At 35.9% G+C, this 18,403-nt stretch overlaps 1 protein-coding gene across 1 annotated transcript in view; it reads right to left on the bottom strand.

Moving 5' to 3' along the window:
* The window catches only part of Agfg1 (ArfGAP with FG repeats 1), a 64,442-nt gene that overhangs the window by 18,469 nt on the left and 27,570 nt on the right, over positions 1 to 18,403 (bottom strand). Inside the window, exons 7-9 of the mRNA XM_010611742.3 lie at positions 8,333 to 8,448; positions 3,610 to 3,772; positions 2,707 to 2,860 (exon numbers count right to left, since the gene is read on the bottom strand). Of these exons, the coding sequence (XP_010610044.2) occupies positions 2,707 to 2,860; positions 3,610 to 3,772; positions 8,333 to 8,448 (433 nt within the window). The remainder of the gene's footprint in view (positions 1 to 2,706; positions 2,861 to 3,609; positions 3,773 to 8,332; positions 8,449 to 18,403) is intronic.

Raw genomic sequence — 18,403 nt, 5'->3', positions numbered from 1 at the left:
TATATATATATATATATATATATATATAGCATCTAACTAGAAAACTTAGTATAGGAGGTTCTCAAATATACTGGGTTATTTCAAAAGGCAAGTTGTGCTTTTGAACATCTTAGTTGTATGTGTGAGAACAAATCAGTTCATAGTAAAATATTTTTGTGAGGCAAGCTCATTTTTATGTAATATTATATTTTCCAAATTCTGCCTAAAATACCTATTCAATATGGCAAAACAAGATTTTGTAGTACTTGAACCCATTTTTATTTCTAGGTACTGAATCTACAATTTTCAATAACTGGTATAAATGCTGAGGAATCTAACTTTGGAAATTAAACATAAATTTAATAATACAAAAATTACTATCTGATTTCTCAAGCAAACTCTGAGCAAAGAAATCCAAATTAAACAAAATTACAAAGTAATAAAGATGTTTCTTAAATAATCTTGTTTCTAAGAGTAGAAAGGAATCACTTTAGTCTAGAATTTAAGGTATCAAACTAATAAGCTTGAATCTTGCTAGCATTTATATTTCTTCTTCAATTACAAATGGGTGCTCATGAAAAAAGATAAACTACAGGATACAAACTGAAAGACCATACCAAGTTCATTTAACATATACACTTTATTTCACATTACAAGTATTAAAACATTTTCATCAATTATCAACATTTAAAAAGAGAATTTCCTACTAAATAAACAAGATTTCTTGTTCCTCTTTGAGAAAAATCAATATATTTAGTAATTCTAAAACCCTATTTTCATTTTTCACATCTCATTGTATGATTCATCTGTGTTATTTTATTACAGAACTTGTAAACTGTAATTGATTATGAGATGTGAAACAATGGTACTCTTTCTACACGAGGTGTTCTGATCTACTGCCACATAGAAGTCGGGGTTTTGTTTTGTTTTGTTTGCCTTTTTTTGGTACTGGGAATTGAACTCAGGACCTTGTTCAGTGAGACAGGTGGCAGCACTACTGAGCTAAATTCCCAGCCCCTAGAAATAGGGTTTTAGATATAAGAAATCAATTCTAATAGCAAGCTTCTGCTATACTCATAAAATTATGAAATATATATTTTAGAAAGATAAGGTCTCAAATTCTTGTCTACAATTAAAGTTAGAAACAAGCAGTTTCAGCTAATAACTTACATGCTCATGTCAAATAATACAAAGCAAAATTTCAAATTACCAAATAAAACTATAAAATGACTAAATCAATTCCTACGTTAGCATCTTACATTTGGTCTGAGGTGTACTGAAACACTTGCACAGAGATGGGTACACTCTCTATGATGCACATACCAATGCTTACTGGCCTCCAAAACAGACTCCATTTATACTTTTAATATAATGCTTCTAATATAAATGCAATATAAACAGTGGACGACAGATTTAAAATTATTTTGCATAATAGAATCAGGCAGTGCCTATCAAAGTTAACACTACAAAGAGATAACCCAAAATCTTGTGCCTTAAACCCTAAGTAGTATATCACCTAGCCACTTCCTTCACATATAAGAAGCTGGATCTGATCAAGTCTCTAGATTCAATCAGTTAATAAGAGAAACTTGTTAAACGGGATCACATTGGTGTAATCAACTCAGACTAGTGCAAATGTTGCAGAATAATCCACTTTCTTTAACAAATTACAGAGAAAAAAAGATAAAGAATTTATAGATTAAGAGACTCAAGAGACAATGCTCACAATTGCAATATGTGCACCTTATTTAAAATCTAATTCAAACTGTAGAGATGTAGAGGTGCGTGTGTGTGTGTGTGTGTGTGTATGAGTGTGTGTGTGTGAAAGCATGTATGTACAAACATACAGATAATATGTGTGGTATATAAACAAAAAAAATGGACTAGGATGCAAATTTCAAAAACTATCAAATTGTTACTGCTGTTTAGGGCAATAATCCTGTGATGTTAAACAAAAAGTCCTGTTTTACAGATATCATATATATGGGCAAAAGTAGTGTGTCTAAAATTTGCTTCAAAATAACATGAACAAAGCTGGGCATGGTGGCGCACGCCTGTAATCCCAGCACTCAGGAGGCTGAGGCAAGAGGATCACCGAGTTCGAGACCACCCTGGGTTACATAATGAGTTCCAGGTCAGTCTCAACTTACACAGTGAGACCCTGTCTCAAAAACAAACAAACAAAAAACAAAAAACAAAATAACATGAATGAAATAAGATTTGCTATGAGTCATTACAATACATAAGGTTATACTATCCATTTACTTTTGTTTTGGGGGGTTTTTTTTGTTTGTTTGTTTTTTTGAGACAGGGTCTCACTATGTAGTTGAGACTGACCTGGAACTCACTATGTAGCTCAGGCTGGTCTCGAACTCACAGCGATCCTCCTGCCTCAGCCTCCCGAGTGCTGGGATTACAGGCGTGAGCCACCACACCTGGCTATCCATTTACTTTTGAATAGTTATCATTTGCCACAGTAAAAGAGAAAAATATATAAAGTCCCATTTTTCCATGAAAAGAGGTCACATTAGTATCTCAACATTACATACAATCCCTTATGTGATCAGGAAGCAACACAGATACAGTTACGTATTACACTTCAACATTTAGGGATGACCAAAAAGCCTCAATCAAACATGCTTACTGATACCTAACTTAATAAAGATTGGATGTTTCTTGCTGTTCTATACACATCTCAGGCTAGAGCTATTGAGAAAAGACACATACCTGCGTGACTGTTGAAATGTGCAAAGTTAGCAAAATTGGCTGTGGCTGTTGACTGAGGAGCTGGAGCAGCAAAGATGTCTGAGCCAAGATCACTCAAAAGGTCAAACTGCTTCTTTTCCTGCTGCTGCCCTTGGGAGCGACCTACAACTGGGGACTATAAACCACATAACTATAAAGATTTTCCAGTCAGATCTTCTGAACTTTTATATAGAACTATCTCCAATCCACAAACTTTAAACACATTCATACATAGTTATAGTGTACTGGCTTCACTCCTCTTTATTTTTTACACTCAGACTTTTATGAGAAAAAAATAATTACTCAGAAGCCCTAGATGCACTACAAACGGGTAGGATTTAATCTACAGCACTATGCTTTAGATCCATTCATATATAAGATAGAGGCTATAATGGCACACAAAAACAGATGTCATAGCTCCATCAACTACAGTGAAGTAGAGAACTCTAGTTACCAACTTATAAAAAGACTTTAGATTTTCAGAATAAGATATAATGCAAAGCCACTAAATTTCAGTAATAAATATGCCATATCATCAGGCATGTGGGAAAATGTCACTACTTCCTGTTAAAGAACATCAGAGGCTCTACTGCTCTGAAAGTCACCACGGATTCATGTTTCACTAACTGCAGTCTGTATGACAGAGACAGCCTAAGCGATGTTCCTGTACACCCTTATAAAGCTGCAGAGAAATCAAAGCAATCATAAAAGGAACAAAGTACTGTACACACATTTCTACCACTTAACATTTTAATGTGTTATAAATCATTAGGATATAAGGCCACTGTCGTCAACCTTATGTCACTGTCTTAAAGAATTACCAAAATCTTGGAACTCCATCTTCCTTCCCTACTCATTCCCTACAAAGACTTAGAGACTACTCACCTGACTAGGGGTGCCCTTATTTAAGTGCAGTGCTGGTGCAGAATCTCCTAAAAGAGATTTCAGTGGTTTGACCTCAGGTGTGCTGCTTGTGCTACTGGCAGACGACCCTGAAATAGACGCATGAACTGATGCCACAACCTTGGCCTGTTCTGGTGGGACATACCTGAAACACGTAAAAGTCAGGAGAGGCAGTCAGCTCAGTTCTAATTTTGTATAAAACTGTTTCAACATTAATCTTATTTGAAAACTCAGAACTGAGAGCTTAAACTACATTTAATCAAAACATTCAAAGAAAGGTTAAATAAAAACTAGAACATTTACTGTTTTCTAGTTATGTACTTATGGTTTACTTATTTACTTGTGGTTTTTCAAAGATGATAAAATACAACACAGCTGCTTTTATTCAAACAAAAGACCTATAATTAACCATCACAAGTTAATACTATACTGTAAATTTTTTAAATGAAATTATCCTAAAATCGTAACATTTGGACAAAGAATTTATGATGATGACAACCTAAAATATATAGGCCTATTACAAATCTAACAAGATCAACAACTTCACTTCACTTTAAAAATGGACAAAATCAATTCACAAAAGGAAACACAGATGTAAACACTTAATAATGTGATAAAATGCAAATTAAAGTATTGCCATCTTTTTTCTTTTTTGGTACTGGGGATCGAACTTGAGATCTTGCACTTTCAAGGCAGGCAGCAGCACCACTGAGCTAAATCCCCCATCTATCATCTTTAATCTGTGTGTGAACTTTGTAAATTTTCTGTTGCTGTTACCGAAATGTATGCTGTGCCCTACATGTACTACCATACTTCCAAAATCTTATCCTTAGAGATTAACTGGACAAGTACACATAACTAACAGGTACATATATATATTACCATAGAATCATTATAATTTAAAAGACAGAAGCAAATCAAACATCTACTAGAAGAAAAAAAGACTACACTAAAATCTATGTATACTGGAGCCAGGCATAGTAGTACATGCAGAGGGGAGGGGGTTGTGGGAGTTTGAGGCCAAGATGGACTAGCTTCTGAGATCATGCCTCAAGAAAACAAAATCTGTATACTACTGCACAGCTGTGCTGCTTTGACATGGAAAGATGCCATCTGACTTCATAGGTCTTTCCAGGTTTTATCCCAGTCATGTATAAATAGGAAATCATGGGAAGAGGGGCCTGAAGGAAGAAAAAAGAGGAAGTTGAGAAGATAATGCCCAAATATCAGCAATGCTAGTCACGATTACTTGTTTTGTAATTCAATCAGGGCATGGTGACACATGCCTAAAATCCTAGCACTCAGGAGGCTGAGGCAGGAGGACTGCTGAGATTTCCAAGCTAGCATGGGATACGAAGTGAGTTCAAAGCCAGTCTGAACTACACAGGGAAACCCTGCCTACCCCCATCCCTTAAAAAGAGTTTTGTAATTCTGAGTTTATTCCTATTCTCTTCCCCATACCTTGTATCAAATAGGTGAGGAAAGTAGGAAAACATAGTTAAGAGTAACAATTCCCAAGAGAAAGAGTTCAAACCTGTTTCACTACTCGATGGCTATGAAATCTGAACAAATTACTACAACTCTATGCTTTCATTCTTTCTTTCTTTTTTTTGTACCAGGGATCAAACTCAGGACCTTACATTTGAGAGGCATGTGGCGGCACCAGTGAGCTAAATCCCCAGCCCTGCTGCCATTTTTTAAATCTATAAAATGTGGTAAAGATGCTGTGGAGTTTTTAATGAGTTAACATTTGTAGTTCTTGGTACACTAGTACACTTGTAGTTCTTGGTACACTAGTACACTTGGTACAGAGTGACAGCTATTATCAAACTATGTAATAGCCACAAGCAACACAACTTTTTTCCCCAATAGATGGGAGAGATGACAAGATATGAGAGTGAATACAAGAAGTTATGCTTTCTTGACACTCCACTGATGGCATAAATTTCTGAATACTGCCAAGTCTGATCCAAGATAAAACCTAGTAATAAGTTTATGGCTCCAAAGTCTTATTCCACTTAAAAGGACTAAGCATGCCTAAGATGTGATTCTGAGAACTGACCAAAAGAACAATCTCAGAATATCATTAAATATCCATAGCCACACTGCTGTAAGTATAGTTTCCTGTAATAAGTACTCTTTGTCTTGTTTTTTGGGGGTACCAGGGATGGAACTCGAGACCTTGCGCTTGTGAGGCAGGCAGTGGCACCACTGAGCTAAATCCCCGGCCCCTTGTCTTGCTTTTTGAGACAAGGTCTCCCTATGTAGTTCAGTCTTGCCTTGAACTCAAGGGGATCCTCCTGCCTCACCCTCTGGAGTGCTGAGATCACAGGTGTGCACCACCACACCCAGCTTATTGAATTCTCTTAGATAGAATACACTGGGATAGTATTCATGTCTAGAAAGAAAAAGATGTCACTTCTAATTAAATGTTATACATGTGCAAGATCAGGAGTTAAAAACATTCAGTCCTGGAAGTTTGTACTGTCCTTACTACTATCATGTTTCTCAAGAAAGAAAAATTAACACCAAATATAACTGGTTTTTAGTTATTTGGATTATAGCTTATATGAATAATTTATTATTTTTATAAATATAGGAGTGGTTTTGATCCTATTACCATTAACATATTCACATTTTTACTTATTATTTACATTCACTTTTCTCATTATAGCTACAGCTAAGCCAAAGTCCTAATCAAACTTTATAAGGTCAAAAGTAACATTGGTGACAAAACCAAAAACTACGTTAGAACTATGCAAAGTGAACAATCTTACCTATTAAGATGAAAAGTCTGCTGAATTAAGAACTAAATGATAAAAGAATAAATACCTTTCAAAGTAAAAGAATCATTCTTGTCACTATATTTTTTACTATCACCCATGTTCTAATATTTTCTTCTTTTTTTTCCTCATTGAGTTTATTGGGATATTATAGGTATATAGTATAGTCACATTCACCATTGGGATCTTGTACCTTTACATGACAGGTCTTGGTTCTCATTTTTTCCCCTTATCCCTGCCCTCCCTTCACCCCCCCTCCTCCCTTCCTTATTTACAAATACTTTATTTGCATTTATCATTGAGTTTATTGATATTATAGGTATATAGTATAGTCACATTCACCATTGGGATCTTGTACCTTTACATGACAGGTCTTGGTTCTCATTTTTTCCCCTTATCCCTGCCCTCCCTTCACCCCCCCTCCTCCCTTCCTTATTTACAAATACTTTATTTGCATTTTTTAATTTTCTCATTTTTTTAAATGTTATTTTCTTCTTTCTTAAACTGATTGTACTGGTACATTTCTACCTATATTTATACCCATGAGTGTAGTTCAGATGAACACAGTGCTGGTAAATCTTGTTTTTGCAAAAATTAGCCTATTTTAGGCCACAGAAAAAATACTCCCTTCCTTATTTACAAATACTTTATTTGCATTTTTTAATTTTCTCATTTTTTTAAATGTTATTTTCTTCTTTCTTAAACTGATTGTACTGGTACATTTCTACCTATATTTATACCCATGAGTGTAGTTCAGATGAACACAGTGCTGGTAAATCTTGTTTTTGCAAAAATTAGCCTATTTTAGGCCACAGAAAAAATACAAATTCTAGCAGAGCCTAGAAGTCAGACCTAATATGCTTACTGAATGAAAATACAGGCCTCTTCCCCAAAAGCCAGAGCAAATCACAGGACCAAATCATTTCCTGGATTAAAATGTTCTTTAAGGAAACAAGCAGCACTTTATTTCCCCGTATCTATTCCCTTTATCTTTGACTCTCTCCCCAATCTTCTTAAACTCCTAAGAAGGAAATACACCAGTGTTGCTTAACAGCATTAAACAAACAACAACCAAAAAATTCAGAGTTAATAAAATTTAATTGACTATACTTAAATTGTACCAAAAGGTAAAAAAACAACAAGCCCTCAGTAGTTAAATACTGCCTCCCACCATGGATATAGTCCTGGCTCTGCTGTAAGGAACATACTAGCTTTATGTAAGTCTGTGTAGAATTTCTTTTTAAAACATAAAATGTGGTACATTTAGTTAGGGGAGTATAAATGCCCCCTTCGTAACCAGGTAGCAAACTGGGTGGGAAGTAAGAGACACTGTATTTTAAGCAAAGACAATGAAAGATGCAATCGTGGACACAGATTACTATACCTGAGCTTTAGCACAGTGCCTAGTATAAAAAGTTACTACTCAAATACTTGCTAAAGGAACAGACTTTAAGAAAGGAGGATTTTTTGTAAATAGGAAAGGAGGGGGTAAAGGGAGGACAGGGGTAAGGGGAAAAAATGAGAACCAAGTTCTGTCATGTAAAGGTACAAGAGCCCAATGATGAATGTAACTGTACTGTATATTTAAAAAGTACCAATAAACTCAATGAGGAAAAAAAAAATTTTGTTTTAAAAGAAAGGAGGATTTATAAGACTAAAAATGTGTAAAGAGACTAACAGAAAGGATAAGAAAGATCCTTAACTTTCCAAAAGGATAGGACTCCTGGTAATTGAACAGCCTATTCCTAGATACAGACGAATAGATGAGTTCAGATAATAAAAGTATTTGGAAACCAAATCCAAAAAAAGTCAAAGATGTGAACCTACAGATTCACCTCTTTCCTGCCTGCTTCTCTTCCTTACCTTTGCTGTATCAGAGTAGTTTGAGGTGGCTTTACTCTACATAAAAACTATTCACTCACCATCTTTTCTTTTCATATTTTTCTTGTAGAAATTCTTTCACTTTCTGTGGGTCCCTGAAGTCTGGAATTGCTGAAGATCTATCATCAAATAATCCTAGCCAAATCTGTTTACAAACCTTTGGAAAGAATCAAAAGAAGAAACCAAAAAAGTGTTAAATTCAACATCTTCACTTAATGAGATTTTAAAGGGAAATTATTCTTTCAGACAGCAAGCATACTTATTGATTTTAATCCTACTTTCAATGAGAATATCAATTATACTCAAAATGAACGAACTAAGTTGACATTAATATAATGCAGTATGCAGTAAAATTTTAGCAGAAGAAGCATACACAAGAGCTCTTAGAAAAGTGGTGAACCAAGATTTGAGAGGATGTGGAATTTTTCAAGGGGAATCTTGGGGTAATCATATACTATAAACCACAAAACACTATCACACAGTCACATAATCTACACAAACTTTAGTGCTCATACCTGTAAGACAGAGAAACTTCATCAGTAGCAATTTCATGGGCCCTTTAACACCCAAAAAGAACAAATACTGGAATCACAAGTAACTTATCATTCAAGTATAACAATAATAAACACAAATACAAAACAGATACAACTCTAGCTTACAATTGTTTCCTTTGCTTTTTTTGTCCAATAGCTGAAAATTAAGAATCTAGATACTGGATCGGGGATTTAGCTCTGTGGTGCCGCTGCCTGCCTCACAAGCACAAGGTACTGAGCTTGATCCCCTGTACCAAAAAAATAAATAAATAAAAATAAAAAGGAAAGTCATCAACTAATAAAAAGTCTTTGGGCCAGGGATTTAGCTCAGTGGCACCACACCTGCCTTGCAAGGGCAAGGTCTTGAGTTTAATCCCTGGTACCGCCCCCCCAAAAAATGTTTAAAAACTTTAAAAAACTTGAAACCAGGATATATTTTTTAAAAATCAACTATATTGTAAACACAAGACAACCCATTAAAGAGGCAAAACATTTCAACAATTATTTCAAAGACGGTCTACATATGGCAAATAAACCCTAACATAATGTCCCATAGAAAATAAAAATTTAAATGACACCAAGAACCCAATCACAATACAGACTCCCATAGATTACATACACATAGAATAAACCATAAGAAAAGCTTTCTTCAAAAATAGTAAACCATGTGTCAGTGAGAACATGAAGGAGGAGGGTAGCAGGTGGGGAAGAGAAAAGGGGAGGGAGAAGAAGAGAAAAAAATAACTCATATTGTAGGAATACTAACTCCAGTGAAGTGGCTTTCAAAAACAATTCTCCAGGGCTGGGGATTTAGCTCAGTGGTTCTGCCGCCTGCCTCACAAACGCAAGGACCTGAGTTCAATCCCCAGTACCAAAAATAAATAAATAAACAATTCTCCAATTGTTTATCAATCAGGGTCACCTAAGAACTTTCTGGAAATATAAATTATCAGGAGCCACCTAAGACCTTGCAAATTAGTGCCTTAAGGAAGCCCAGCAACCTGTTTTATCAAGCCTCCCATGTAATTCTAAAGTAGGTTAAAGTATGAAAAACAGTGCTTCAGCAGAATCTAGGCCAGGAGATAAAAACTTCCTTTCTACCTATAGTTTTATCCCTTCTAATCTCTATAGGGATGAATTCAAAACAAAAATTTTAGGCTGCAAATTTAGCTCAGTGGCACTGTACCTGCTGACAAGCACGAGGTCTTGAGTTTCAGCCCTGGTACCAAACAAACAAAAATTTTAACAGACAGTCCTCAAATTTAGTAAAGCTGCTACTGAGTAAGATTCACTTCAGAAAGCCTGTTTCATGACACATGGAGAAAATTATCTTTGATATCTTGTGACCTACTTTCTCCCACATTTTAGCCCCTGAAAATTTGACTTCTGCTTGTATTTAAATTGTTCTCTCTTAAGCTTGTACATTTGTTCATGAGAGACAAATCTCTGTTTTGTATCAGTAAAATAAATACCATCAAATGATAAAGTGGTTTTTCTTCAAAGTTTTGAGTAGAGGAAGTGAAGAGACTAAAGAAGGCACAGATAGCATTACGGACCTGTGATCATGAATATTTAAGGTGAAATAGCCTCATCTGGGTGTTTAGGCACAGAGCAGCTAGAGTGATGATTTTAATCAAGTAGAATACAGTAGGGGTTGAAAGGGAGTGATTATAGTAATAGACCGTGGAATCTAAGCTGAACTAAGAAAAATGACAAAAAGGCTTAGCAGAATGAAGGACCTGATTATCCCAAAATTACTGTAGAGCAAATGAGCTAGGAAGGGAGTATCAGTGGGAGTCAGAGAACAGGATGCTTGAAATCTGAGCAGCGATGTAGTTATCAACAAAAGGTCTAAAATGGGGTGAAGAATCATTAGAAATAAGTCAGACTCAGGAGACTAAATGAATGATCCACATGGATGCTGAGACTGTCAAGAAATGATTAGAGGGAAAAAAGATATTAAGTAAAGTGCTAAAATCTAGAATGAGAAGGATGACTGGTACGACTGCAATAAAACAGAGCAGGTCTATTGAAAGGAGAAACATGGGAGCAGGAGACCAAAAAGAACACTAGAAAACAAGAATGATGCCTAAATGGCATCATTTGCAAAGGCTGAAAACATAACGGTATTGTTTTGCCCACCTCTCTGGGAGGAAAGGATAATCAATTTAATTTTACCACAATTGGGGTGGTTGCCAGACTGGACTAGGCAATCAGACAGCGTAAATCTGACTTCCAATTCTGTTCACTATCTGATGTGTCTTGAAATGTGAAATGCAAGCAGTAGCAGAACTTACTTCATAGGGACAATGACATGTTAAGTGAGTATACTGGAATAGGTATATATACCAAGCTCTAAATAGTTACATTACTTTTGGCCTGGTCTCTCAAGAGATCTGTAAGGGTAGACTATGGCGCAATGAGATAAGCAAGGGTTTGGAGGGAGAGGTCTTACTAAGAACACAGGAAACTGGGCTGCCCTTCAATCCTGCTGCAGACAGAATCAAAGTGGTCTGGAGAGAACCATCTCCTTCCTCTTTAGCACATTGTACTTCTCATTACAAGATACCTCATATAACAATCTTACGTTCTCATTTGGTACTTCTGAATTCTCAATAATGCTAAAACAGTAAATAACCAGACTGATAATAGTTTATTCAAAATCCTTATCGATGAATTTAAAATAGAATTACACCAGCCAAACAAATAAATTCATGAAATTGTCAGAGCAATTTTTTTCCTTATTCTAGTGATAAACCATTTTAGAATTACAATCATAATAGCCAGTGACAGAATTTAAATTATTTTTAAGTACTGTATATGTGCTCAGGGTTACTTTAGGAAACAGATGGCACACTCACATGAGTAATTTGAAGAGTTAATCAAAGCATCTGTTATAAAAAGTAGGTAGACTACAAGAAAATCCAGAAATGAGAGTGTAGTCTTCCCCAATTAGTAACAGCAGAACTTCCACCACCCACCGGCAGTAATGGGGAGAAAGGGGTCACTACAACACTAAAACAAAGAGGGCTGCCTGAGAGGAGCTGAAAATGTCACTGGAAGAATACAGCTGTATGCAGAAATATCACAGGGAAGAAGTCAAGAAAGTAAATATCCTAAATTCTCCCCTTTCTTCCTTTACCTAATGACAATGTTCCCCATCTGCTAAACACAACCAGAAGCAAGCAAAGTCCATTTGTATGCACAGACAGGCTAGCTAGCTATAACCAGAGCAAGGTAAAAGCTAGAGCTAGAAGGGCAGAGGTAAAAGCTATCAAGCACGCATACAAATCATAATAAATATAAACAGGGCAAGTAATTTAACAAATTCAATTATGAACACCAAAAATAGGAAGCATTCACATTAATACCAAATTTCTTTTATATAAAGGAGTGTTTTATCAAGCTTGAGAAAAAATACATTTGTAAGTCAAGTACAGAAAAGAGTAGAAAACTTTACTTAAATAAATACACACCTTTATTCAGACAAGCATTTATTTTCACAAAAAGGTTAAAAAGAATAAATAATGTTATAATCTCTGCTTACAATATCTACATATAAAGATACAAGGATAGGAAAGAAAGATGCCCTGGAATTAGAGACTTTTTTCATTAAACCCATTTATCTACATCCAATTAATTTCAGACTTTTTTGTCCTTTCTCTACTTAGGAGAAAGATAGGACTACTACCTCCTTCTGAATTTAAGATATAATTACAACACTGAATAATACTGTCCATGAAGCACAGGAACAGGTAATCATTGAAATCTGAAAATCTTATGAATAATTAATATCTACTTTTTGGAATCAGGAAAAAAACTGAATAGAAATACTCACAAACAAGAAATATGGTTAGATGGTCTCTAGATAGTTACTGTAAACCTGTAAAAAATTCTACCACCAACTATTTTGGGAGTGAGAAAGCAATGTGGGGGTTGAGCCCTGGGCCTCAGGTATTTTAGGCAAGCCCGCTACAGTGGAGACAGACACACACACACACACACACATACACACACACATACCACACCTGTCTGCCTATCACCAACATAAAGACAAGGGAGAAAGTTCACAATCAGAAAAATATTTCACATATATACCATGACTGAAGCTAAATTCTAAAAAATAAGTACATTATAAACTTCTTAGATATGGCCAGTTAGGCCAAACAGAATCTGACCCCATAAACTCTCCATAGGCAATCTGTACCGTCATTTCTTCTAACCACACTCTTCTCTATTCAAATCCTAGACACAACACAATATTTTCACTCCATTTGTCTCACAATTTTTAAATGAAAATTTTATGAGGCAGGAACCCTTTCTCTAATTCATCACTATTTGTATGCTCAGTACTTGAAGCACAGTAGGCATTTAATATCTGATGAGTGAAAGCAACTTCTTTTCGGAAATACATATACACACTGACCTAGAACATTCAGCTTCCCAACTTATTCAGGCAGAAATAATAAATTCACTGATCCAAATTCTCCCAGCACATGTAAGAGACAAAGGTCAGCAAATTTTACCTTTTGAGCTAACTCTGGCCTAAGGCCTGTGTTTGTATATAAGCCTATCATTGGCTGACTATTTTGTTGTAAGATCAGTATTGCAACAAAGATCAATATTGAAACAAAAGCCTATGACCAACAAGAATAGCCCAAATATTTACTACCTGATGCTTCACAGGAAAAGTATGCTAATTTCTGATATAGCTACAACCATGGATTTACTATATCATCCCAGCATCCAAGAATAATAATGATCTAAGTATAATAATTAAAAACTTGAGTTAGAAGACAGTACTATAATGTACACAGTGAGTAACAGACAGATGGCCATAAAATGAAGCAAACCTTCTGCATGAGAAGATTAGCTATCTGCCCTTTTTGTTAGGATCATCACTTGAGAGCAATGCTCCACCACCCCAACAACCAGCAACCAGCCTGCGAGAACTCAGGACTGCTAGAAGTCAACTAGAAATCCAAGTTTAAGACATACAAGTTTGCCACAATTACAGCAACTTAAACGTGAGGGGTAAATCCCAGAAAGGAGGTAAGAACAGTCACCACAAAACTTGCCTAACACCAGTGCCCAAATCTCTGGCTCACACTGGAGCGACACAATGAACAACTGAAAAATGGAGCAGAGATTTCAGGTGGCAACTACTACAGGAGAGGAGATTTGCCAAATAAATAAAACAAATACCTTTTTTGATAAAAAAAATTATATTATTCTCATGATTTTTACTGTTTTTATTTTATACTTTTAAGACAGGGTAGTGTAAGTATTAACTACAAAGATAGAAACTGATAACTATATTTCATCACAATAATAAACTTCTGCTTGCCAAAAGGTATCAATAAGAAAATAAGCAAGCTACAAGATCCTAATGAGATAATTGACCATGTGAAATAGGAAGAAAAGGGCTAAAGGTATAGGGAAAATGGGAAGGGTAGGGGAAAGATAATAAGGGAAAAGAAAAAAGTATGAGAAAATGAAAAGAAGGAAATAAAGTGTTTGTAAATGGGGAAGAGAACGGGGGGTTAAAGGAGGGCAGGGAGAAGGGGAAAAATGAGAACCAAGACCTATCATGTAAAGGTACAAGATCCCAATAACGAATGTAATTGTACTGTATACCTAAAATGTACCAATAAACTCAATAAAAGAAAAAAAAAGAGCAAAAAAATAAAAAAGCAAGCCACAAGCTGAGAGAAAATATTTACTATTTACTAAGGAAGTATCTGACAAAGAAGAATGAACAAAATCTGATATATTTATAGAATAGTATTCAGTAATGAAAAGGAATAAGGAGTTCAAGGCCATCCTGGGCCACCCTGGGTTACGTGGTAAGACCTTGTCTCAAAACAATGAAAGTAATGAAAAGAAAAGGAAACTACATCCATCCACACACTTCTCTCAAAAGTGTTGTACTAAAATGTGTATTCTTTACCATGTCATTTTATTTGTATGAATGTAAAGAACGGTGCCTCTTAGAAAGGGAATAGACTTCATTGGAAGAAGTATCAGGACATTTACTGGAATGATACCTGCATGCTAAATCATTACAGGCTTCACGCTGACAAACTGCAAGTAACTATCAAGTCATTCAGGGGTAAGGATGCAGCTCAGGGGTAGAGTGCTTGCCTAGCACTGCAAGTCCTGAATTTGATCTCAAGCACCACAGAAAACAAATCCAAAGACACATTTAACAATTCTTGCATTTCACACCATGTAAATTACATCTCAAAAACAAAAAAACTGAACATATTGAACTCTAATGATATACCTACATTTTCAGAAGTGGTATTTAATTAGTGTCTGAAACTTATTTTGAAATGTAAGATGGAGTGATGAATGAATAAATAATGTAGATATCTGCTAAAGCAAATGCAGTGTGATGATGTTTACTATTCTTACATAACTTTTCAACTTTGTATATCCATGAAACTTACCATAATTAAATGGGGGAAGACAGGTGGAGACAGGCAGATTTGGCCACTGCCACTGCCCCGAACCAGGGCCCTACCTGGCCATACAAGAGGGAAGGTTCTAGATAACATAGCAAGTACTCTACCCAGGTTCCCTACTGCTCCAACTCGCTCAAACTACTCTGAAACACTGTTCCCTTCCTAAGACCTATGGCACTATACTGCTGTCAGAGGGCATACAGCAGGACAAGTTCTGGCATGAGAAGATGACTGCTCAGTCAACTCTTGCAAACAGCCCAGGTCCATGTGATCATGCCTGGGGAAATGAACAACAGTTCTTGGTCCAAAAGAAGAATGACAAAATTTCTTCAAATTTCTAACAAGTTTCTACAGGCACAGCCCTTGGCTACTCTGACCCAAAGCTGATCTTCCCAGGCAGGATGGCTTTGATTCCATGAAACAGAACCAAGAAATACTCAGTGTCATTGATTTCTCCCAAGTATATCCAGAACCTGTTTCAGGTTTCTTCTATCCAATTCATAAAGTACCCAAAACCAGATGGATATCTCCAGATGTCTCCAAGGTGAATGACAGATGCCGTATTGACAATCAAAATAGTCCACTGGTCCAGAATAAAAACCTAGCATCAATTTTCAGGAGCCTGAGTAGCAGCTGATACCACAGTAACATAAAAGACACTAGGGAAGGACTGAAATTCAGATGTGTAGCAGGCAGCACTGTGCCTGAGTTGTATACAGCTCAGGAAGGAACCTGAGCTGTATATTGATAAAGTATGAAGAGCACCTGGGTATTCTTGCACATTCTCACTGCTTTAGGTGCAATGACAAAGTATGTAAGATTAGCCACAGAAATGTCTGTTATATTTTGAAGGCAAAAATGACCAAGAGAGAAGAAACTGAGAGAAATATTTGTTATATAAAATCTTATGGTAGGGGGTACTGAAAAAACGTTTAAATTGCATATGGAAGTTTTAACTCCTGCAGAAATAAAATGCCTCTTAAGAGTAAAAATTTGAGGAGTTTAAAAAGAAAAATGCAAGGCCTTAAAAGCTCTCTCATAAAAATAAAGCCTTTTCTTGGTACCTGGGATTGAACTAGGGAACGTGTGCATGCGAGGCAGGCAGTGGAAACTAACGTTTAACCTTCATAAATGATCTTAAGAATGTCATTATAACTTCACTAAGAAACATGCCTCCATATTCTTAAGCATCAATTCAAAAACTAAAGCCTTTTTTACATTTATGCCAAAACTGGAATGATGTATTTATTTTACTGTTATATCTTTCTCCCCTAGACTGAAAGCTTTATATCTATTTTTACTTCTGATCACACCCACCGCATTCAGAGAGCTTAGTACACAAGTGATTAATAAATCTCTGCTTTAAAAATAAAAAATGAATCAATTATGAATGGTATAGGGGAAAAAGCATACCTCAGGGGTTTATTTTAAAAGTTAATGTTTTGGAGCCAGGGATTTAGCTCAGTGGTACTGCCACCTGCCTTGCAAGTGTAAGGACCCGAATTAGATCCCAGGTATTTAAAAAAAAAAAAAATGTTTTGCATTAAACCTAACTAATCAAATACTAGTAAGCAATTATTTATACATGTAGACTGCATGTCTGTGGCCGATCAGTAACAATGCTTTTACTCTAAGTCCTTAACCTAAAACATAATTAGGAAGGTTAATTTATTTCTAGAAAAGAAAAGCTGTATGTTTCAAAATAGGATTATTTCTACATTTTCATTTCTATTGAATTACCTATAGCACTACTTACTGACCTCCTTCCATTAACTCTGATAATCAGAAGTTAACCCAATAGAAAAATTCCGTTAACTAGAAAGCCATGATTTACTTAATACAGACAAAGAAAAGAAACCACTAGAATTTTTTTAAAAAAATAACTTTATGATACAAAAGAAATCATTACAAGGGCTGGGGGTTTGGCTCAGTGGTTGTACCACCTGTCTCACAAGCACAAGGGCCCAAGTGCAATCCCCAATACCAAAAAAGAGAAATAAACAAATAAAATAAAAAATAAATCATTATGAGATACTTTAGTTTGGATCTTGAATGTCCCCTACAGGCTCCGGAGCTAAAGGCTTGGTCCCCAGGGCCGCACTTCGGTGAGGTACTGGAACTTTTGAGAGGCGGGGCCTACTGGAGATCTCCAGACACTAGGGCTTGCTTTTCAAGGAGAACCCTGGCCTCTTCTCAGTCTCTTTCGCTTTCTAGTGATGAAGTGTCTCCACCGTGCACTCCCATCAGGATATTCTGGCTCACCACAAGCCCAAAGCAATGGGGCCAACCCATCAAAGACTGCAACATGCAAAACTGCAAATCAAACTACTGAAAGATAACAGTAGAAACATGACAACATATTTTGAAAGGTAAAATATCCAGCCTTTATAAACAGTACAAAGTTTTAACTCTATTAACCACTCAATATGTAGACTTTATTTGGATCCTGATCAAAGTGTTAACAGAACAAAAAGAAAAAAGTAAGAACCAAGGTCAAGAATGCATAGCTGGGGCCGGGGATTTAGCTCAGTGGTGCCACCGCCTGCCTCACAAGCACAAGAACCTGAGGTCAATCCCTGGTCCTCCCCCCAAAAAAAAGAATTCATGGCTGTAAACTCCACTACTCAGGGGGATTAAGGCGGAAGATCACAAGTTCTACACCAGCCTGGGCAACTTAGCAAGATTCTGTAAAAAAATAATAAAAGCAAAGAAATTTATTAAGTAAATTTTACTCTCTACACATATTATATGTAAGATTTAAATGTTTACGATAAACTGACAATAAAACACTTGCATTTAAGTCTATGAAGTTTTATGATGTTGTTCCAATCATTCTGCACTTCACAATACTAATTCTCACCCTCTACACAGCTCCTAAGTGTTTAAAAACACAGGTAACTGGTAATGCTGTGAAGATTGTGGTTTTAAGGTATCTTCAGGCATACTATTAAGAAGGTATAAGTGCCTTTTTTAACAAGCATTTACAAGACTAGTGTATTTTCTAGCTTCTTATCACAAATTTCCCTTTTTCTGTGCATACTATTTGCTCCCTCCTGGAGTTTTTTTCCTGTCCACTTAAATGTGAATCAACCTCAAAAACAAGCAAATGTTG

The sequence above is a fragment of the Fukomys damarensis genome, unplaced genomic scaffold, assembly GCF_012274545.1.
Source record: "Fukomys damarensis isolate Sample0158 unplaced genomic scaffold, DMR_v1.0_HiC HiC_scaffold_16, whole genome shotgun sequence".
Classification (NCBI taxonomy): Eukaryota; Metazoa; Chordata; class Mammalia; order Rodentia; family Bathyergidae; genus Fukomys; species Fukomys damarensis.
The sequence above is the reverse complement of the archived record's forward strand: the minus strand, read 5'-3'. Positions and strand labels throughout refer to the sequence as shown.